Source organism: Pogona vitticeps, chromosome 5 (assembly GCF_051106095.1).
Source record: "Pogona vitticeps strain Pit_001003342236 chromosome 5, PviZW2.1, whole genome shotgun sequence".
NCBI lineage: Eukaryota > Metazoa > Chordata > Lepidosauria > Squamata > Agamidae > Pogona > Pogona vitticeps.
The window spans coordinates 140,079,505-140,101,985 of record NC_135787.1 but is presented as its reverse complement, the minus strand read 5'-3'; the positions used below and the strand labels follow the sequence as shown (position 1 = coordinate 140,101,985).

At 40.1% G+C, this 22,481-nt stretch overlaps 1 protein-coding gene across 3 annotated transcripts in view; it reads left to right on the top strand.

Moving 5' to 3' along the window:
• SLC38A4 (solute carrier family 38 member 4) overlaps positions 1-22,481 on the top strand; it is a 54,707-nt gene that overhangs the window by 15,816 nt on the left and 16,410 nt on the right. Inside the window, exons 1-6 of one of the 3 annotated variants that reach the window (XM_020795530.3) lie at positions 5,566-5,670; positions 14,757-15,002; positions 15,846-15,936; positions 16,028-16,143; positions 18,888-18,961; positions 20,615-20,707. In XM_020795530.3, the coding sequence (XP_020651189.3) occupies positions 14,884-15,002; positions 15,846-15,936; positions 16,028-16,143; positions 18,888-18,961; positions 20,615-20,707 (493 nt within the window). In that variant the 5' untranslated portion in view covers positions 5,566-5,670; positions 14,757-14,883. Of the gene's footprint in view, positions 1-5,565; positions 5,671-9,807; positions 9,872-14,756; positions 15,003-15,845; positions 15,937-16,027; positions 16,144-18,887; positions 18,962-20,614; positions 20,708-22,481 lie in introns of those variants that run through there. The other 2 variants (XM_020795533.3, XM_020795531.3) reach the window with 2 other exon arrangements.

Sequence of the window (22,481 nt, the reverse complement as noted above, 5' to 3'; positions counted from 1 at the left end):
AAGGCACATTTATTATGTGACGCGGTAGTTCCAATATAGTGAGGAAATGTCCTCTCTGCGGGATAGGAGAATCTTGTTCTGCTTTAACTCTGAAAGCAAGAGCTATTAGAAACTGCATGGAGCATGTTCTATTTCAGCCTCTTCTGTCTTCAGGACTAATTTTGGAACATGTTGGTCATCTCAAATGTCATAATAAATTGGCATTTGTGAGTGCCAGTCTGAGGCTTCATTTCTTCTTTTGATTTTTCAGCTCCCTTTTTTCCTGTGTTTTGACATTCATTCTCAGCAACCATGAGCTTAATATGATTGGCTGATTCTTACTAAAAATGGGCTCGAGTTATAGGAAGCCAGATTTCAGTGGAGTATCAGGAAAAACTTCCTAACTGTTTAGAGCAGTGGGACGATAGAACAAGTTACCTTGAGAGGTGGCGAGTGCCCCAACCACCTGGCAGATATCCTTTAATTTGTATTCCTGCATTGAGCAGGGGTTTGGACTCGATGGCCCCTTCCAGCTTCATTACTCTATAATTCAATGCCCTTGGGAATTACCAGGATTACAGTACTTGGAGCAGAGAGCAGGAATACATAGCCTATCAAGATGCTGTTGGACTCTAGTTCCCATCAGCCTCAGCTAGCATGGCTAGGGAAATGTGGCCCTTTTTTAGTGATACACCACACATGCACAGAATAAATGAGACTAAATTCCTTGCCATTCCAGGTAGAGTACAAAAAAAAAAAAACAACAACAAATGTCTGAAATTCTGGAGAGACACTGCCCATTGGTGAATATTATTGTGTTTTCTCTGAATAAATCAACTTCCGCCTTGGGTCCTCTAAGAGAAAAAGCTGAGGAAATTAATTAATTAATGTAACTGGTGAAATTAATTATGGAAGTATTTGAGTACATTAATCATTAAATAAGTTTAATTGATTAATTCAAATGAAAATCTACAGTGTACCCTCGACTTACAGATGGCTCGACTTACAGACTTTTCAAGTTACAGACTTCACTAGCCACAAAATTTAGGTTCGACTTGCAGCCAGAGAATCGACCTACAGACTAGAAAAAAACAAAAATGGAACAAAAATGGAACAAAAATGGTCGGTTACAGGATTAATCGGTTTTCAATGCATTGTAGGTCAATGGAGACTCGATTTGCAGACTTTTCGACCTGCAGCCACCGTTCCAATACAGATTAATTCCGTAAATAGATGGTCCACTGTATTCCTATACATAGCTCTGCCTTTAAAGCACAACTTGGAAGAGTTGTTTGTGGACTACAAGATCCAGAATCACATCAGCTGAATAGGGAGCTGGGATCTGAAGCAAAAGCTCTTCCTAGCTCTGCTTGTTTTCACATTCTTAGGTTTCTATTTCTTTCCTTCCTCCTGAATTTACAATGAACAAGCTGCTATTATGCAACAGCACTTTCATCTACATCTGTTGCATTGAAAACAACCAAGTTGTGCATTTTGGCCCCCTGGTGCAACAACATGTGCGGTTTTTGACATTTCTGGGAAGCAGCTTTTTGATTAAACCCCCAAAGCAAGGGGGAATTCTGTTGGAAGTAGTCCAGAAAACATACGTCTGCACACCTTTGGTTTCAAAGATTTTGTTATTAGGCAGCAGTCCATAATTAAAGCTCCTGTCTAGAAAGAGCACCGCTTCAACCAGTGAGCTCCTCTCTTATCTGCAGCTGGTTGCATAATCAACATGTGGTGTTTTTTCACGGAGATTACATCAATTTTGAGCTGACCTCTGGGCTGTTCTCTTCCCAAGTAGTTGTCTGCAGACTTTGCCACTATAGATTTCTTCCTTCCGTTTATTGTGGCAAGGATGCTGTTTGCCTTCTGCCTACCAATGGAGGATTGAATGTGGTCAGGAGGAACACAGAATCCCTGCAGGTCAGCCTTGAACTTTAGGGATGGGCGAGTCACAGACATGTTATCAATGTGGTCTTTTGGCAGCATTTGAACCTGACTAGATATTTTTACTCCTGGGGCTACATTCTTCCACACATTAATTAAGCCATAACCTTTTCCCCCCATTTTTTCTTTTTTCCCATTGGATCAAAACGTCAGCTGAGGCTAAGGTATCTAGGAGCAACATTCTGCTTATGTATCTTCCAGTAATAGGGTTGACAGCGTACAGAGTCCTGGCTGTAGATTCTGCAGTTTACTATGTTCCTTTTGTTGTACAAAGAACAGAGGCAAATTTGAGAGTCAGTGGCATTGGAGGAGAAGAAAGATTAATGGTTGTCTGCAAGATGTTTTAGAAGCATAGATGCCCATCTCTATCCCTTCTCAGCAGGTTCCAGGGCTCCCTGGCTCAACGCTAGTAGGTTTATATGTGTCATACTTGTGCAGTGCTGGCACACTGAAAAGTGAGAGAAAGGAGACTGAAGTGAGAGCCAAGTGGGTGCATGTACTTGGGTCTCACATGCTGTTTGGAGCACAGCGAGGAGTGGATCACCAGCATCACAACTCCTGACAATTCTTGTTGCACAAGCTCTGTAATCAGTGGTGCAGGGTCTGGGAAAGAAAAATGTCCCCTGAACTGACAGCGAGTCTTCCATAATTCCCAGCAGTAGTGTCATACAACTCCAATATGTCAAGCATGATATACGTAAGGCTACACAGGATGCAAGCCGTAAGAAGAAATGACAGCAATTTTTTCAGCCACCAGGAACGTTTTATCATCTATGTCCCCTCCCAGTTCTGGGTTGCCATATTACCTGAGTAGTTGGGTTTATCTGGTGGCTTTGCCCATTCACTTAAATTTCCATTGTGACAGCTTCCAAGACCTCCCCCCTGAGGTTCTGAGACCACTCCCAACTCCTGTTTGCCAAACTCTATGACATCACACACCATGATAACATCTCAAATAGCCACCCTATCCAGTATCCATTTTGTATAAAATGGCAGTTGTTTTAAATGCTCCTCTGAGTCACTCTTCTACTCTGGAAGCAGTGTATTGATTTGTACTGTGAGTGTTGGCAGCTGACGACCAGGACATGGGGCACTCGCCATTCCAAAAAACAATGGCTTGAGGAGTTGTGGCTCTCCTCCCCACTTGGACTAGTATGTCTGATCTACTGTGCTTAACAGGTCACCTTGAGAGAGGCCTGCTTGTGAATTTCATAGTTCTGTGGGAACTTGAACCTGGGCCCAACAAGTCACCTTCCAATGCTACACTTCCAACTGCAGGACTGGTCTAAGGCATTATGTTGCCTGAGGCAGAGCACCAACTGTTGTCCCTCCCCACCCACAGAAAAGGAGGTCCACAGTGTCTTTACAGTCCCTGAGATGCCTTCCCAATGACCACTGGATATCATTTTGAGAGCATTGCTTCACTGAATTTATCTTTAATACATGTAATTTGATGTGTATTTTTGTGTGGTTTATTTTTCATTAAAGTAACAGGAGAAACTTGAGAGATGAGATGAGTTATGTTTAAATTTACTTTAGGCTTCTTGCTGTTTTGCTGCATTCCAGAGAAATGTGCTGTTGTTTTATTTGTCCAGGACAATGGGCAACTGACAAGTGTATCTTCCAGATTTGTCATTTATCAAGCTTCCCATGCTATCAGAGTTCTGCTTTCATCTCAGTATGTGGGGACCTGCATGGCTTTTGCCTAGTCCTTCAGTTTTTCTTTAGGCAAACATCTCTCCCCTTTTTTTTCTCCCTCACAGTTTGACAAATATTCTAAGTTTCTTAGCTCAGGACTAGCCCCACTATTAGGCAGAGCAAAAGAGTTGCCCCAAAGAGCAGATCTGGCGTTGTTGTAAAGGGCCGGCAAGTGGTTATTTTGTCATTGTTGCTGGTGGTACTTTGTTGTACCAGAGTTAGGGGTGGGGAGAGGTGTTTGTGGGATTTCTTTCTTCATGAGCTAAATAACTTAGAGCATTATTGACTGGAATGCAGGATGGGTGCCTCAAGCAGCAAAAGATATTGGGTGAACCTTACTGCTCATACATAGAGGGTGTTGTCTGAAAGATATACAGATTCTTTAGAAATTGATTCTCTCAAGAATGGTGAAACATATGTGACCACCTGTAAGGGGAGGCCATTAATTCATCGCTTACTTTTACAGTATTTGGATCAAATGTATGTTCAAGGGGAAAAAACATGTCTAAGGTGTTTAGTTGCATTCCTTCATGAGCAATTCAGAAATGGCTATATTACCTGAGTTTTCTGAAGGTGTGGATTGACCCCAAATCATCAGTGACCATCAGTGACAATCACAGTTAAACTGAGATGGCAGTCACTGCATTAAAGACACTGGGAGGAAAGCTTATATATTTGGATTTGCTGATCCATATCATTGCCATCGCTCTTGATCTGCCATCACTCTTGTCTTGGCTACAGATATATCCCCCAGAGACACTGGGTCGGATCCAACGTTGACTTGCATTTCCCACTCCACAGTTTGCTCCTCCCTAGCAGCCCTCTTACGAGTGAGAAATCGCAGGTGTAAATGTTTCAACTGAAATCCATTCTTGCAGTTTTTGAAAAACTGCAAGTGTGATTGTCAATTAAAATGCTTTCATCCTAGAAGGTCTGCTGACTATTCAGGGGGACCAATGAGATGTAACGAGGAACTGTATGAAAATTCCATTGTGCAAATAAGACATTGCTCACGCTTATCTGGATCTGACCCATTAGACTGCAAGGTTTTGACTATAGCAGATGGTAGATCACAGAGCTTTTGTCTTTAATTTAAATGAAACTCAAGCAATCACTTCTCTTGTGGATTTTGAAACTGGAAACTATTCTAAATTGATAAAAGATGCATTTAATTTGCCATTTTCCCTTCCAAATCGTAGCAGCCAAGTATCACAGGAAGATTTACAGGTGCAGCAGAAGAATACCATCAATTTTATCTTGGTAATGTCCAAAACCTAGGATTGGCAGGTACAATGTCTTCAAATGTAGAAGCTCACTCCAATTATTTTCTTATGGTAGCCTTTGTATTAGTGGCTTTCTGTGACAAGGTATTTCATAATCAATTCTGCATCGTATGAAGAAGTCCATCCTATTTGCTTGACTTACCCTCTCTTTGAAAATGCAAATACTTAGGAAATCTCCGTAGCGTATCAGGATGTATCTTTCCGATCAAGATTGTAGCTGGAGAGAGGACTTTTAAAAAAAAGTTGCTGGCTCTAAGCCCATCTACTTCTTGCCTGGTACAGCTGATTTTTTTTAAAAAAATCACCATGTCACGAAGTATTATGCCTCTTCTGTGAAGGTATTGTTTAGCAAAAGAGGCGATCTGCAGGATCCTGACAGCATGACAGAAGTCTATGGCAGACTTTCCACAGATGTGCATTTTGTGAGATTGCCAAGTTCAAAAAGCAAATAACTTCGGTGACAGTGATGTTTGCCCTCTAAGTACAACAGATTTTTTTTTTTAAAAAAAATTTTCTTCTCCCTTTTTTTGTGGGGGTAGGAGAAGAGCTGACGCAAGTCTGACAAAGGGAGGTGTTGAGCTATCTTCCTTGTTGATTGGTTCATCTGATACACTCCCTTTTGCTTTTAAATCATTGTCTAGATGTATAAGGTCTTAGTTGAGGCAACTCTGAAAGACAGATGCCCTTTTAAATTAATACTGTAACTTATTGTGGGGGAAAGAAAAGAAAAGAAAAGAAAAGAAAAGAAAAGAAAAGAAAGGTAATTTTGCCAATATTTATTATTCTGTTACATAATAGATGTAATCAGTGTACATTATAATTCGTATTTAAATGTAAAAAGTAAGAAAAAAACAGTAGGCGTTAAAATTTTGCTTGGTGATTTTGATTGCCAGATTTTCTTCAGTAGCTGGGTTTGATTCTTTTTGTGGGTATTCAATAATACTGAATACTCTTTTGGATTTTAATGTTGAAGACATCCTTATCTGTCTTCACCTAAAACAGATTTATACAGTGAATTACTACTTTAATAACTGGTAGATGGAAGCTATACGCTTCATGTTGTTCATGTTATCCTAAATGAGTTTTTCATCTTCAGAAACTGTAACATGTTAATCCTGCAGATTTATTCATTTGTGGTTCTTTTTTAAAATTTGCCCTGCAATATGATTGGCAAGTATGTGCAATTAATGTCCCATGCCATTCCCATAGATCTAGAATTGAAGGACATTTTGTCCAGTCCATTAACTGACTCCTTTCATTAGTATTGTGTGTTTTCTTCATGGAACCCAAAATAGTATGTACATTGGCTACTTATATCATCTTGCTTTAGATATAGATCTGCCCAGGATATACTGAGTTTCAGCCACGTTGCTATGTATGCACCTTCTGTCTCTGCCCTTAGAGCATGGAATGTAGTGCAAACATGGAAGATCACACTTACAAGATTGTGCAAAATCTGCAGTCAGAATCACCAATGTGATTATATTTATGATGAAGAAGATAATGTATATGCTGTGGAGCCCAAGTACCCAACAGGTTGGCTTTTTCTAAGGAATGTAATGTAACCATGGATGCAGAGCCTCCTGACATGCAGCAGCCATGATTCTAGAAAGTTTCTAGAGCACCTACCTGGCATGCTCCAAAGATGTGCTGGACTCATCTTTGACCATCCCAACAGTTAGGTTTGCTGAGTTGCACATCTCCAGTACATCTGGAAGTGGAGGACACTCCTCTAAATCCTGCAGGTACAAGATAAACTTGTACAAATCTTTTGTCTTTTTTTTTCCAAAGGAGATTATCCATGCCTGAATTCACTAGCTTTTACCCTATAAGTGAAGCCAATATCATTGCTCAGAAGTGATATCTTTCTGCCATTGGCAAATAGCAAGTAATATATCTCTGTGTCATTGACAAACAAGCCTGTCATATAAATCTACAGGAGTATCTATGCCTTATTGTGGTAACAGTGCAGATGGAACAGCACTATGCAAAAAGAGCTCTAACTAGTAATGACAATATAACACCCCATTTGGAGAGTTCAGAATTTGTATGCAGCATCATTGTTGAGATATTATTTAATGGTGTTAGCTCTGGCTTGCTTAAACTGGGGCTGTATATGCAACTAGAAAATCCCAGGACATCCTAGTAATGCTTACATCCGTCCCTATTTATTTTAATAAGATTCATGTCTCATGAAATGTCTTCAGGACTGTAGGCTTACAGCACTGACTTGTTAAGTGTCTACCCAGAAAGAAGTCACATTAATTTTATTCATTTACTTCAAGATAAATGAATATTCACTTCCAGCCTTAGTCATAATGATTGGTCATCATCTTGGTTCAACCTCAGGTCACCAGGTCTGCCTCCTGTGAAAGATGACCTCTGCCTGATTCCTTACAACCAGCCAAACCAGTGGCCTTGGCTGCCTAATAGCTTCAGCTGCCAAGGTGCTGCCCTTGGTTACATTGTCAGGGCCACCTATGCTGCGATTGAACCCTGTTCAAAAGAGATAGGGATGTCTCTGAACTCACATTATCACATTCAACCTTTGATTTTGTAAACCTATCCATGGTTTTGTCAAGTTAAGGGTCCCTCATGCCAGGGTAGCTCTTCATGTGAAACAGAGGTGGGCAACATCAGGGCGTATGAAAACCCAGGAGCCCAGTGGGGTCCAAACCGTTCCTGACAATGAGCAAGAGCAATGAATTTTGCCACCAACACCCCTGCTGTCAATTAAATTTGGAAGTAAGAGTTTTGGCTGTCTATGGTGCACCAGGGCACCAGAGTATCAAAACACACCACAGAGCCTTGCTGGTGTGTATAGTTGAGCATATCCTTCCATGCCAGAAGAAATAGGAAGAGAAAGGGAAAAGAAGGCCTTTTTAAAAAGTGTATTGTAGCAGTAGCAACACTAATTTTTGGTGGCATGGTTTGTCAGTGGCAACAATGGCAAGTGTGGACAGGGAAGGTGCAGAATCCACTGGAGGGGCACATTGTGTTTTCATGCCACATGTGTAGAAGCTCAGATTAAAAACGAATCTTCCAATACATTGGTTAATTCTCTTCAGAAGTACAGTGGTGCCTCGCAAGACAAATTTAATTCGTTCCACGGTTAATGTTGTCTTGTGAAAAAATTTTCTTGTGAAACGTGTTTTCCCATAGGAATGCATTGAAATCTAATTAATGCGTTCCTATGGGCAATAAAAGTCAGAACAAAGTCAGATTTCGTTTTCAAAGGGTTTATTAAGTGTTCTTTAAAGCCATACATATTGTGCAGATGATTTAAAAAATTTCAGTCAAAAAACTTTAACTTTTTAAACATCATAGAAAAATATTTAAAAATCAGCAAACATAAGGCAGGAAGAAAAAACTGAAAACATTCGTCTTGCGAAGCATGGCCATAGGAACATTTGTCTTGCGAGTCATCAACCCCATTGCCAAAACCATTTGTCTTGAGAGTTTTTTGTCCTGCGAGGCATTTGTCTTGCGAGGCACCACTGTATCTCTCTCCCAGGTTTATTTTTAGTCATCTACCAGTAGTCATCCAGATAGTTTACACAAATGCATTCACAAGGGGAAAGTGAAGCCCAGGTGAACATTGGGATATGGACACACACCAGGATGCTTAGGAGCCTTGTAGCACAGTACTACAGTCAAGACTGTTTGTGGCCTGAGTTCAGTCCTGGGCTAAGGTAGTGAGCTCAGGGTTTACTCAGACTTCTACTGCAGGCCAGTAAATTGAGTACACAACTTGCTGGGTGAGTGTGGAGCAATGTGGAGCTTGTATAATTAAACTATAAATCACCCAGAGAGTGCTAGAATATAAGACCCTGTCTTCTTTTCGGGGAAACACGGTATGCATTTAAATATAGTCTGTGTCATCACTTTAATGAATATATAAAATGTAAAGTATCATGATGTGCAATTTTGCTTTTAGTTTGGGCCTGGGTAGCAAGAAGTGGATGTAGTCTTTTCAGTTTTTATGTTTAATGTAGTACCTTGGAATGTTAAGGGTTTGCAACCCCACAAAAAGTTTTATATGTGTTGGAGGAACTTACTGATACTAGGTTTTCTGCAAGAAATGGTGCCTCTTGGCGCAGTGGTTAAACCGCTGTACTGCAGCCAAAACTGTGCTCACGACCTGGGGTTCAATCCCAGGTAGCCGGCTCAAGGTTGACTCAGCCTTCTGTCCTTCCGAGGACGGCAAAATGAGTACCCAGCTTGCTGGGGGGGGGGGCAATGTGTAGCCTGCATAACTAACTTGCAAACCACCCAGAGAGTGCTTGAAGCGCTATGGGGCGGTATATAAGTAGCATGCTTTGCTTTTGCTTTGCTTTTATAGGGTGGCACATAAGCAGCACTCTTTGCTTTTTAGTAGTCACTATGCAAGAATTTCATGCAACAATTCCCCTTACTTAATCAGGGAAATTCTCTTTATCCTAATGTGTTTGGTACTTTTTTTAAAAAGTCAAAGTCATAATGAAAAAAGAAAATAAACTTTGCTAAAGCACCTAAACCTGAGTAATAAAAGTTAATTTAAACCATTCTTCTAACACTGAGTAAGACTGATGTAACGTTTGAACAGTCTTTGTTGCTCACCGGTGGGCCTCTTTCATTTCTTTTTGTTTCTGTAGTATTTTAAACATTATTGCAGAAAACCTTTAATTTTCAGTTCCACTTCTTGCCATTCACCTACATCTAGACTGCAAATACAGAGTCAGGCACAATGCCATGTCGTTCTGCTTGTTGGTAGGTAAAATAACCCTTATTATGTCTACAAGAGCAATGAAAAGGATATGGTTTTGTGTTGCTTTAAAGAGAACCCCTTGTATCTCCCAATACAAGGTCTCTGCTGTGTAAGCCTGAATAACTTTCTCTGACCTAATGACAAATTAGGAGATCACTCACAGTTACAAGACCAGAGTGATCACAGAGAGGAATATGCAGAGCAGCGATATCTGGTAGGAAACCCTGTCAAACAACTTGCTGTTCTTTTGACCTTTTTGAGAGTTTAGATTACAGATTTTAAACAACTGCTTTTGCTATTTACTTTTCTACCCCCCCCCAAAAAAATCTATCTTAAATGTAACTTTTAAACTGCTGTGTTTTGTTCTGACGTCCACTTTAATGTTTTATGTACTTCCGTTTCTGTGCTCTTGGGCTATATATAAATAGATGACTGAATGTTTATTGGGAACGGCAGGCTTGCACCCAACAAAATGGTGACAGTTTTGCAGTCATTTGGTAGCTGGCTATTCTTCCCTATGCAGAAAAATTAGGAAGCAATTATTAAATAAATAAAATGTGAGACTAAAGAATGAGGGGGAAATTGCAACTGTGATGATGAAGTTCTTCATATTAGCTTTAACGCTGCAATATCTGAGCCATCGTTTCAAATTACAAACAGTACAATCCTTTGTATTTTTACTCTGAACAAATTTCCATTGGCTCAGTAGGACACCTCCTTTATAAGCATGCGTAGGATTGCAATCTCAATGTATATGCACTTTTTTCAGGTTTATTGTGCTTGATTTTCTGGTATGCTGTATCCAATTAATATGTTACACTGGCAGATACTTAATTCAGTGCCATGTCTTGGTAGTTTTTGGCTGACAAATATGTGAGTCAGCTTCCTCTCCTGTGAAAATTGGGTTATTCTTAGGAACTGTCTTGACTGCAATTTACGGAGTTATTCCTGACCCACTAAAAATATGCTATTCAGCCTATAGTATTTGATATTTGATATTTAAAAATGAATTTTATATGCATCTGTGCATTTAGATCACAGATAAAAACTGTGAATAATTACAGTGCATTAAAATGTTAATTGAAGCAGTTGTGCGGGTTCATATAATTTTATTTACCAAACAATAAATGAAGGGTTTGTTCAGGCACCTTTAGTTTGTAGTAATTCTATGTAGCAATTCTATGTGAGAATTACCAATATTCATGTAGAATTATTCATGATTGTAATTGCAAGTTCATACTTTATCATTCATCTGTGGAGCAGTAAACTGGCTGGATAGCTCAGTGGTGCAGTATAATGGACTCTAGATTCATAATAAGAGTCTATACTATTACAGATATGGACTTCTAGCAGGGTCACCCAACGCACAATGCTCACAGGTGAGGCATCCATCCTCTAGACCAGTGGTTCTCAATCCTGGGCCCTCAGATGTTCTTGGATTACAACTCCCATAAATCCTGAACAGTACAGCTAGTGGTGAAGGCTTCTGGGAATGTTAGTTCAAGAATATATAGGGACCCAAGGTTGGGAATCATTGGTGTACATATTCTGAGTTCTGTTCCTATACTGAATTAAACAGTGTAATATTATATAGAGATGTGTTCCAGGTTTTGAAACTATTTGCAATGCAAAGTAAGGGTATTTCCAAACTGATCCAAAGTAAAGCAATGAAGTACCAATCAATCAATCTTTATTGCACAGTCACAGCCCCAACAAAAATTTGGTAAAAGTGAATTTCACAAATGGAAGCAATTTTTAGGTATTAAGTTATACTTTACAGAACCAGGAAGCCCAAATTAAAAGGAGAACCATAACTCAAACACCAGTGAAAAGCCCAAACTTTCCTGGAAACCATGAATATGCCATGGATGTCTTGAGTCTCTTATGTAGCATGAGAGTGGGGGATAATACTTCATCTTTTTTTAAATGTCTCTGGCTGTTTTTTTATTTTTGAAGCATTTTGGCTTTTTTATATTTCGCTGTGTCTGCCAGTGTTCAGACAGGGTGGGTGGCAAATCTGACCCATGAGGCAGCAAACAGGTATGCTACCCATGGTTGCAACAGAGCAACTAACCCAGGGGTATCCCTCCCCTATTCAACAAAATCCCTTTGCTGAGTAAATTTGAGTTAATTGTATAGTTCCTTGTAGGGGGTAGAGACAGGAACCAATCCAGTGAGAGCCTTGTCTGCATGCTGGAGGTCAAGCTGTAGTTGATGGCACTTAATTTCATTCCCCCACCAAATAAAGGGTCAGAGCCCTTTATTTCCCCTGTGTTCATGGTTTTTCACTATTCGGACACATAGAAATATGCAAAAAATACTTTCAAATATTTGAATACAAATCAAACTCCCTTGAAATGAATTGGTTGCTATTTGTAGGACAAATAATTTAAACCAAATTGAAGCAGATGATATTCTCACTTCCCATGTAGTATCCATTCGTCATGGTATCTGTGAACATGCAACTGATTGTGATTAATCAAGGTAGGTAACTTGTAACCCTCCAGACGGTCATGCTGGCTGGTGGTATTGGAATCCAACAACTTTTGGATAGCCTTAAGTTTCCTAACTTTATTCTCTAGACTTAACATTGAATAAAGTGTGCTGCTTATATACCGCCCCATAGCACTCAAGCACTCTCTGGGCAGTTTACAAGTTAATTATGCAGGCTACACATTGCGCCCCCCCAAGCGAGCTGAATACTCATTTTACCAACCTCGGAAGGATAGAAGGCTGAGTCAACCTTGAGCCGGCTACCTGGGATTGAACCCCGGGTCGTGAGCACAGTTTTAGCTGTAATGCAGCAGTTTAACCACTGCGCCACGAGTGCTCACTTAGAAAGAAATAGCAAAGCATGGCAGGAAGACTGAGAAGGTGTGAAGCAATGAGTAATTAAAAGAGCTGCCCAGACTGAAAGCATACCCTGGGAGGTTCCTACACCTACCTCATACGCATGCAGGCACAGTGAATGTCTGACAGACAGATGTAAAGACACAGCTGGGTGTACAACCCCAAAATTGACTACAAGGTCCACCTTGGTACGGATCAAGGTCAGGCTGGAGTGCCATTCTCTATACATTATATGATCACCAGGAAAGAGCTCTCACTGGACCACACCATAAGCATTCCAAAAACAGGGCTATAAGCCTGTGTTATCACACCCTTACTAGACAACCCAAGAGTTGGTGGTGTGATCAGGAGGAAAAACAGCTCAATTTTGCCTCAAGGAAAGGATAGTTTAATTGGTTACAAAACTGAAAAAAGCTACTGTGGGTAGCTATTATCATCTATTATGACAATAAGAAAAATACTGAGATGCAGGGATATGTCCAGAAGAGAGTAGAATGATATAAGTTCTAAAAACCAAGCCTGGAAAGAACAGATTAAAAATCTGGGCATGTTTAACCTAGAGAAGAGAATACTGAGAAGGGACCTTGTAGCTATCTTCAAAGTATTTGAATATTTGTCAGATGGGAGATGGAGTAAGCTTGTTTCCTACAGCGCAAGAGGGTAGGACTTAAAGTAATGAATCCAAATTACCAAAAAAATATGATTTGGACTAAACCTTAGGCAGAATTTCCTACCAGTAGGAGATGTTTCAACGTGAAACTGAGTGCTTCAGGAGGTAGTCGGTTCTCCTTCACTGGTTTATAAGTGAAGATTTGGTGGCTGTGGATTTCTTGCTTCTGAAGGGAGCTGGCCTCAATGATCTTTGCAGACTCTTCCAAGCCTACCATTCTATGATTCTACAACCTAAAAGATTAAGGCTTTCGAGACACAATGTGCATATGAGGGTATAGAGAAGGGGCTGAATATCTGAAAGGCCTTCTCCTTAAAGTTTAACTGGAACTGAGGCACAAGTAATTGTGAGAAAGGAAGAAATAAGTGTACAAAAGCAAAGCTTGTACCTGTTTATCTACAGGTCCCAAAATTCCCCAGCCACCATAGGCAGTGGCTACACTGGCTTGCAGACGGAGTCCAAAAACATAACTTTTCCAATCTCCAACCAAAAGTGTGTGAATTAATTAATTACTTAATCTTTTGGGGCCTTGGTATATGTCACTCGTTGCCTTTGTCTTTATACTTTATCTTAATGGATTTCACCTTAATGTGCTTGTCAGGAATTACACTTTTTGTCACTGACTATTCCCTATCCTGAGGAGGAGAGCAGAGTATCCAGCTGATCAAACAATGGAAGACCAGCATCATCTCCAATACAGTGTGTTGTGTACCAGAACTGTGGTGTGTAGTTAAACACACACCATTTCCACATATTTTAATAATACTTCTTGCAGTATAGAAGATTCCACCCTTTTAAAGTATATTCTCACCAGTTACTAAGAATACCTTTCCATGTAAGGTGCCTTGCTTGCAACCAGGGTTAATCTGACACAGAAAACAAAATGACCCATCTTTAAGTAAGATAGATACATTAAAACAAATTTCGAGGGAAGAGACTTTTCTGCAGAATAATAATTTCATTAAAATTCTGATTCAAATATATGTCTTTTGATCATTCAACTCTGATTCTATGGAACTGTCTTTTAAGTGAGCTTAAAAGTATCATTACTACAACTTTTAGTCTCTAAATCTAGTTTATCAGTCTGTCTCTTAAATTTGAATACTTTTGTAACTGTATTATATTATATTTTGAATATGAACACTGTTACCTAATCGTCTGAACACTTTGATGTAATGTAATGTCCTTTTTTCTTTCCAGTAGGTGTTTCAGATAGTTTTTTCTTAACCATTTAAGGAATGTTTTCAATGATGTATTTAAAAGCTGATGTTTTCTCAGCGTCAATTTTATTCTGTCCTTTTGTTTTTCACTTTCATCTCTTGGTAATTCTGTAAGCTTTATCTTGCTTCAGAATCAAGATATGGGCTTGAATAAACAAATAAACATGACAAATGAAGAATATTGAGGAAGGCATCTTGCTGTTTGTACACATGAAATAGTTTGCTATGTCTGTTTGAGAATATTCTTAAAACTGCTTTTTAATTTATACAGAATTTTCCCAGAAAAAAAAAGGACACACAGTTACGATAAAATAAATTTGAGGAAATTTTTAATGAGCTTTTTTCTGTCCTGTTTATAGAACAGCTTGTTCCGAGAGTCAACATATTGTGAAGGCAGACCCTTTAAAGCAGAAGGTACAGTTTTGTTGACACTGAAGACGCCTCGGAGTGTGTGCGTGTGTGTACTGGAAATCGCTGACATTTCAAATGGATCGCATGGAACTGAAAAAAGTCAACATAGAACTTGATGAGGAGAGCAACAGTGGCGAAAGCACTGAAGATACTTACACCGACATGGGAGATCCAGAGAAGGCCACTATTAGCAGGTACAAAAAGAAGTGGACCACAGAAAACAAGGCAAAAAGGGGGGAAATGGTAGTGGTGGGGAGAATTGCAGGGTATATGAAGAGAACAGCATGTCAGGCTTGTTCAAATTTTTCTGTTTCTCTTCCCTTCAGGGTGGAGAATAGTGGGGTGTTTCCCAAATGGTGTGGAATAAACTCCTGCTGTTATCTCCAATCTCTGAGCAGAGATAACAGAGGATTCCACCCTCTCTGCTCTGTTCCTGTTGGAGAGTGAGTGAGATCGACCAATCCATAGGGCAGGGCAGGACAAAATCAGAAGAGTTGGGAGCCATTATTAAAGCTCTCTTCTTTTGTGATCTGTACCATATCTGGAAATGGGCAAACACTGTGATTCTTTTTTTAAATCAAACAGGAAGTGCTAGATCCTGCCCTCACTCCAGGTCCAGAGATTTATTGCTCTTAGTGGCCTTTTTGTCCAGAATAGATGGGGGGGATGCCCCTGGCTGCACTTTGTCTCTACCTTACAGATAAGGCTTCAGGGAAGGAAAACTGAAATTACTTACTAGATTAAATCCATGAAGTAGAGGTTCCTCTCCCTCTCTCTTCACAAACCAAGAACATGATAAATTCATTAGACCGTACTCAAATTCCTGAGAAATATAATCATTTTAAAAAATCGAGGTAAAAATATTTTATCGAGACTTTGTTTAGATTTCACAACATGTGGCATCTTTTTCGCTGAAGTTTTTGCATTATTTGCATAGCACTGTAGTGTTTCAAAGTGTATAGCCTGATCAGAAATATATTGGAGTGCAGTGATGTTTATCTCTTTGCTTGCTTTTATGTCTATCTCCTCCTCCTCAGTCAGTTTGTAGGTGATGATGCGGAAAGTCAGAAGTTCCTCACCAATGGCTTTCTGGGTAAAAAGAAGCTGGAAAATTATGCAGATGAATACGTAAGTTTATTCCTCACAGTTGAATTGTGGGACTGTCATTGCAGACCCGCTGCATCACTAATGGAATCCTTTCACTGTTGTCTTTCAACAGAATCCAGGAAATATTTCATTTGGGATATCGGCATTTAACTTGAGCAACGCCATCATGGGCAGTGGCATCTTGGGGTTGTCCTATGCCATGGCCAACACTGGAATTGTACTTTTCATGTAGGTATCCAGAATGTGATGTAGGGGGAAAATGCAGAAAGCCAGACCTAATACTAAGCTATCCTAAAAGAAGAACTTCTCTGTGCTCATTCTCTGTGTGCTATTTGCGTGGTCCATTCCCAATGCAAGATTTTGGCCAATGAGTCAATAGTTTCTCAAAGTAGGCTGTTATCTGTGCAGGAGGGCTTGACAGAAGTCACTCTGTTGGCTCCCACTGACAGATTTGAGCATTAAAGTATAATGGCTGTGTCTCTGCTACAGCCTGGAAAAGCTAACTCTTAACTCTCAACATTCCATGCTATTTAGGAAATTGTGGGAACTGCAGTCGACAACAGTAGCTTTTTCAGGCTCTAATCTCTTCTACTAACTGCTCCAAATGCCTTAAGCAGTCCCACATCTCTATGAAGAAAGGAGATGCCTTAAATATTTAAAGATAGTTCTATCCAATGCATTCATTATTGACCAACAACTTTGTCTGTGTCTCAGCTATAAGTTCATATTATTTATTTTTTCAGTAGGCAAAAAAATTAAAATGACAGATCTCGCTTTCTCTGGTTACATAACATCAACACCTGGCACTCCTTATTCTGGCCGGAAGAAATTTGCCAAAGGAATAAATTACCCACTGAATTAAGTATCTCTGTAATGAGAGTGATACCACTCCTACCTTAGAGGAGAATGCCCTCCGTCCGTATGGCCCTAAATCTGAAACTGCGTGACTAGAAATATAGCTATAGACTTGCTGTCCCTCTGACATCTGACCGGGCCAAATGTTCTAGCATTGCTGAGAGTTATGACATGTAGCTGACATACACTATCCATACAGCCTACAATTTGACAGGCAATAGCAGATGCTTCCGAGCAATTTTTACACTATAGCTGGTTCCATCCATTCTGAAGACAACCTAAAAAAACACAAACAAACAAAATAAGCTGCTCAGGCTCAGCTACCGATTTTCATTCCCTGGACCTGGAGTAATGCTTTCTAATTTGGGGGGAGGGGAGAGGCTAAAAATGAAGTTTGGATTGTGGCTTTGCTTTATTAGAATGAAACCTTCAGTATTCTCAAAACTGCGTAACTTAAAAGCAATTAACTTAATATTGTTGATTTTTTTAAAAGACACACAAAAGGTATGAGCCGGTAAAGAGTGGCCCAAACCACAAAAATGGTGGTTTGCGGTGGTTCATGACTATTCACAAACCACGAACCTTCTGAACTTAACAACAACAAACCATGAACTAGTAAATTTTTAAAAAAGTTCATTCCATGGAGGGAGGGGAAACTAGACACCCCCCCACCCCCACAGCCTGCTCCCTTCCCACTGCACCCATCACCTCCCTACCTGGTCCTTCCTCCTCCTCCCCCTCAATTGCTGCAAACGGGTGATACAGCACCATGCAGTTCTGGATTGCCCATTTGCAGCCCCACAGCCTGCCTGTTGCCCCCACAGCCTCCCTACCTGGTCCCGTTGCCTCCTCTTCCTCCTCCTCCACTGCTGCCATATGGAGATCCAGCAGCTGAGCTTCCCTCCCAGACGCCAGGCCTGCTGTCTCTGGGCATGCACCCACCTATCAGCTGGGGTATGCACAGAGGCAGCAGGCCCAGGCCCCAGAAGGGAAGCGCCAGGCCTGCTGTCTCTCAAAATGTAGGTGGAGAACGAAGAGGAGTAGGGCAACAGGACCAAGTAGGGAGGCGGGGGGGGGGGGGACAGTGAGAAGGGGGTGGGGGCAAACCAGAAAGGTTGTTACATTGTTGATAAAGTTGATGACCCAGAACCAATGAACAGTGATTTTTAACGAACTTCCTCATTTTTTTAGTTCGTTCTCATCTCTATTGGCCAGCATCTAAAAGGATCCTTTCCTATATGCATCCAAAATTTATTTTGGAGGGCTGAGACCCTCCTGAGCACATTTTGACATCACAGAGGTCTTAAGGAAAGAAAGAAAGAAGCAGTTGCTTACCATTTCATGCAAATATGTGTACCAGAGTGAAAATGGGTTTGGCCAGAAAAATTAGTCTTAGATGTAAAGTTCAAAAGTTCTTGGCAAGATGGCATTCGCCAGCCACATCTCTCTTAGATGTAAGTCAGGAAAGGATATGGTTTCTGTTTAATGGTTACAGCTGAGGCAGCTGTGGATTGAGTGTAACCCCCAGTTCTTTATACTATTTTCTAGACTTCAAAAAAAGTAAATTTTCTCAGCTCTATTTTCTGAAAACTGTTTGCTCCATTTAAGAATAATACATGCATGATTATTTTAGTCAAAGTATGTGCCCTATTGCTGTGTTTCGAATGTAGCTTGACACATGAACACTATTTAAAGTTATACTCCTTAGAGAACTTGGGAATGCATTGTGTATATTTTTATTATCATTAATTCATGTAATACTGTAGCTGCTTGCATAACAAAGCATATATGAATGAAAATAATTTCATATTTGAACATTAGTTAAGAGGTTGGACTTCTCCGGAAATGCATTTCCTTTGGTTTCAGGGCATACATATTTGTATCATGGTTTGTTTCCTCTTCATTTCTATAAAAGTAACCCTAAGATACAGAGGGCAAGTGGGCGGCAGGCCTTTGAACTTTACATTCTTTCATCCATCCTCCCTACAGAAGGTTATTGACCTTACCACTGAAAATTAAAATGTGTACTAAAGTCTGGATAACACAAATGTGTAGAGGTCATTTTTAAAGACAGAGATAATCTAATAAAGATTCCCAATGTCTTTTATTCTTTACAGAATCTTACTGTTCAGTGTAGCCATCATGTCTCTCTATTCAGTTCATCTACTTCTGAAGACATCCAAAGAAGGAGGTATGATATAGATAGATGGATATATATAGACAGACAGTAACTTGTACAAGGTTCATTTTGGGTGGGCACATCCCAACCGGGCAAGCAAAAAAGGCAGGGCTTGTTTGCACACCATCTATAAAGGCAGAATAGAAAGTAGAGACAGAAACGGCAGAAAACTATTAGAATGACTGTAGTGCTGGAAGAGTGCAAGTGTCACCTAGCCAACCACTGGCCAGTCCTTAGACACTGTTGTCATGGCTGCCCAATCTCTGTTTAAGAATCTCCAATGAAGGAGAGTGCACCACCTTTTGGAGTAGTCAGTTGCACTGCTCAACAGTTCTTGCCATCAGGACTCATGTTCACTCAGAATCCACTTTCTTATACTTTAGACTCAGGTCCTAGCCTCAGGAGTAGAGATGGGCATGAACCACCAATTTGGTGGTTTGTGCCAGTTCATTTATCAGCTGACCCTCCCAACCCTGCCTCTTCTGGCAGGTGATGACTCAGAGGCAGTGCCTGGAGGAGGCGGGGCAGGGAAGCCAGGGCTCTGTCTCTGAGTGGTCACCTGCTGGGAGGAAGCAGGGCTAGGAAGTGCCAAACACTTGTTTGACTGCTAAACAAACCAGCGCAAACTGCAGAACTGACAGTTCATGCCCATCTCTACTCTGGACCATGGAACACAACCTAGCTCTATTTTCCATGAGCCAGTTTTTTAGATACAATAGTGCCTCACTTGACGATGTTAATTCGTTTCAGCGAAATCGCTGTAGAGCGAAAACAACATCAAACAAAATAAAAAACCCATTGAAATGCATTAAAAACCGGTTAATGCATTCCAATGGGTGAAATACCTGATCGTCCAGCGAAGATGCTCCATACGGCGGCCATTTTTGAGTGCCTGTCTTGTGGAAAATGCCTCCTAAAAACAGCGGGGAGCCATTTTTGAGCAGCAGGCAGCCGTTTTGAAAACCCGGCGAGCAGCTGTTTTGATCGTTGTAATGCGAAGAATCGGTTCCCGAAGCAGGGAACCAATAGTCACAAAGCGAAAAAACCCATTCAAACATCATTTTGCAATTGCAATTGTGATCGCAAAAACATTGCAGATTCATCGTTATATGGGGTAATCGTTAAGCGGGGCTCGGCTGTACCTGAAGACAGCTAGCATATCTCATAACAATCTTAGGGGCTTTTCTCCAAGCTAAACATCCCTAACATCCTCAAGCACTCCTCATAATGCCTGGTTTTATGCTATCTAGTCGTTCTGCTCAGAATACTGCCAAAATCAGAGCCTGGGAAAGTATATTTTTGAACTATAATCCCCCAGCTATCACATTCAGTGGCCACACTGATGGGAGATTCTGGGGAGTGTAGTCCTAAAAAGTAACTTCTGTATGTCATGTTCCCTTCAACAGCATTGTCCTCGGTCCTGTACAATTGACACAATCGAGCTAAAATCTGTGTTCCATTTTCTTCTACTGGTTTCTGTGTGACAAATGTAATCACGTGCTTAACTTTCCTGTTGAAATCAATAGCCTTTAAAAGTGCTTAGGTTTGGCTGGATCAATCTATTGAGCAAGGCAAGCCTTTGGAAAAGCTGTTTAAAAAGGCCTAGCCAGCTCAGTTCAATGAAAAATATTTACAATATATTTTTCTCTTTTCTGTTGCTCCTAGGCTCACTAATATATGAAAAATTAGGTGAAAAAGCATTTGGATGGCCTGGAAAAATCAGTGCTTTTATCTCTCTCACAATGCAAAATATTGGAGGTAAGAAGGAAAGGAGTTTTTAATTGAGCAGGTTTTAAATAAGAACAATCTGACTCAAAATAAAGATAGGATAAATTGCCCATCAGTTCCACATCAGTCCTGCATGCTGTATGATAGAAACTTGTAATCGTGTTGCCCAGGACATTGAATGACATGGATGACATTTCTAATACTGAAAATTATTTTTTTTAGTCATTTACGGCCTTCTAGAGAGACCATCTGTTTATAATGCAGGGGCCTTTCCCATGTTATATTTTATAGTCATAGGTGGCTGCTGCCTGCATAATTTTGATACTATCTACTGGTTGAAATCCTGTTGATTAATGTAGTAAGTTATATCAGAGTAAGCCCATTGAATCTGTGGGGTTTTGGTGAACCAGCTCCTCTATAGGTTCTATTGATTCAAATGAGCCTTCTCTGATTGTGACCTACTTTATAGTAGTAAGTTGCAAGTACAATAGGGTAATTTGAATCAGGGAATTTACAAAGCAGTTGACTCACCAAATCGCCACTGATTCAGTGGCCCTGCTTTAGTGACTTACTATGCTAACAACATGATTTCAGCTATTTTGTGTACATCAAGTCTTTTAGCCTAAACATGTTTGATGTTAGGAAACAGGATTAGAACAAGACCATGTTTGTCAACATTACATACAGTTTATATCACTTCATACCACTCTTATGTCTGAAGAAGTGGACTTGTCCACAAAAGCTCACTTTAAATATACCAGTTAGTCTTTAAGGTGCCACAACATTTTTGCTTTCTTTATTTTTTTATTTTTTTTGGTTTTGCTTAATTTATTTAAGGTTTTTACTTAGTCATGAACATTTTTTACATTGATTCAGACTTGTTGCCTGCCATCCTAAACATATTTGCTAGAAGTAAGTTTCATTTATCATAAAGGGAGTTACTTCTTAGTAAAGTTGCTTAGTAACTTTACTGAGTAAACTCAGTAAAGTTTACTTCTCAGTAAAGTTGCTTAGGGTTCTTCATAATGCTTGAGGCATAAACAGTAAAAGGAAATAAAACTAGAACTGCATGACAGGAAAATGGAAATTCTTTATGCACCCTGTATAGTTCATTTCTCAATGGGACTGTACAAGATGCAGTAATAAATGTTGTTTTTAGAATTGAGAATCAAAGCCAAATGGAAAATTGATTTGGGCAAACTAAATTGAAAAAAAAAAACAAAGGATAGTAATTTGATCCCAGTTTGTCTTAAACAATTCTGGTTAGAATCAGCCATTTACTGAGGTTGAATGTATAAAAGTAAAAGCAATAGCTCTCGGCCTCCTCTTGTACATGCACACATACACAAAGAAGCAGGGATATGAAAATCTAATATTCACACTCAGTGGCTGAAATCCTGTTGGGTGGAGTCTGAAAATGAGGTAATAAGGACCACATTTTCAGGGTCTGCTTGTGCAATGAGAATGAAATCACTGGTAGTGGCAAATTGCTGCTGATTAATGGCTTCTTTTGGCAATTTTGAGGTGCACATGACTTTGTTGCATTGCATGCAAGCCATGCACATCCCCAAACTGCAAAAGGAAGCCTTTCAGCAACAGCAATCTGCCGCTCCCTATTATGTCATCCTTGTTCCACAGGCAGAACTAAGCAGCAGGATTTCAACCATCAACATAAAATCAAGCAATGATTGTTTTGTCTGAACAGAGCTACAGACTCAGATTTGAAAATGCAGCTAAGACTGCAAAATAGAGTGGTGGTTGTTCTATCCAGTGGGTGAAACAATGAAGCTACTGGTGTCCCCAC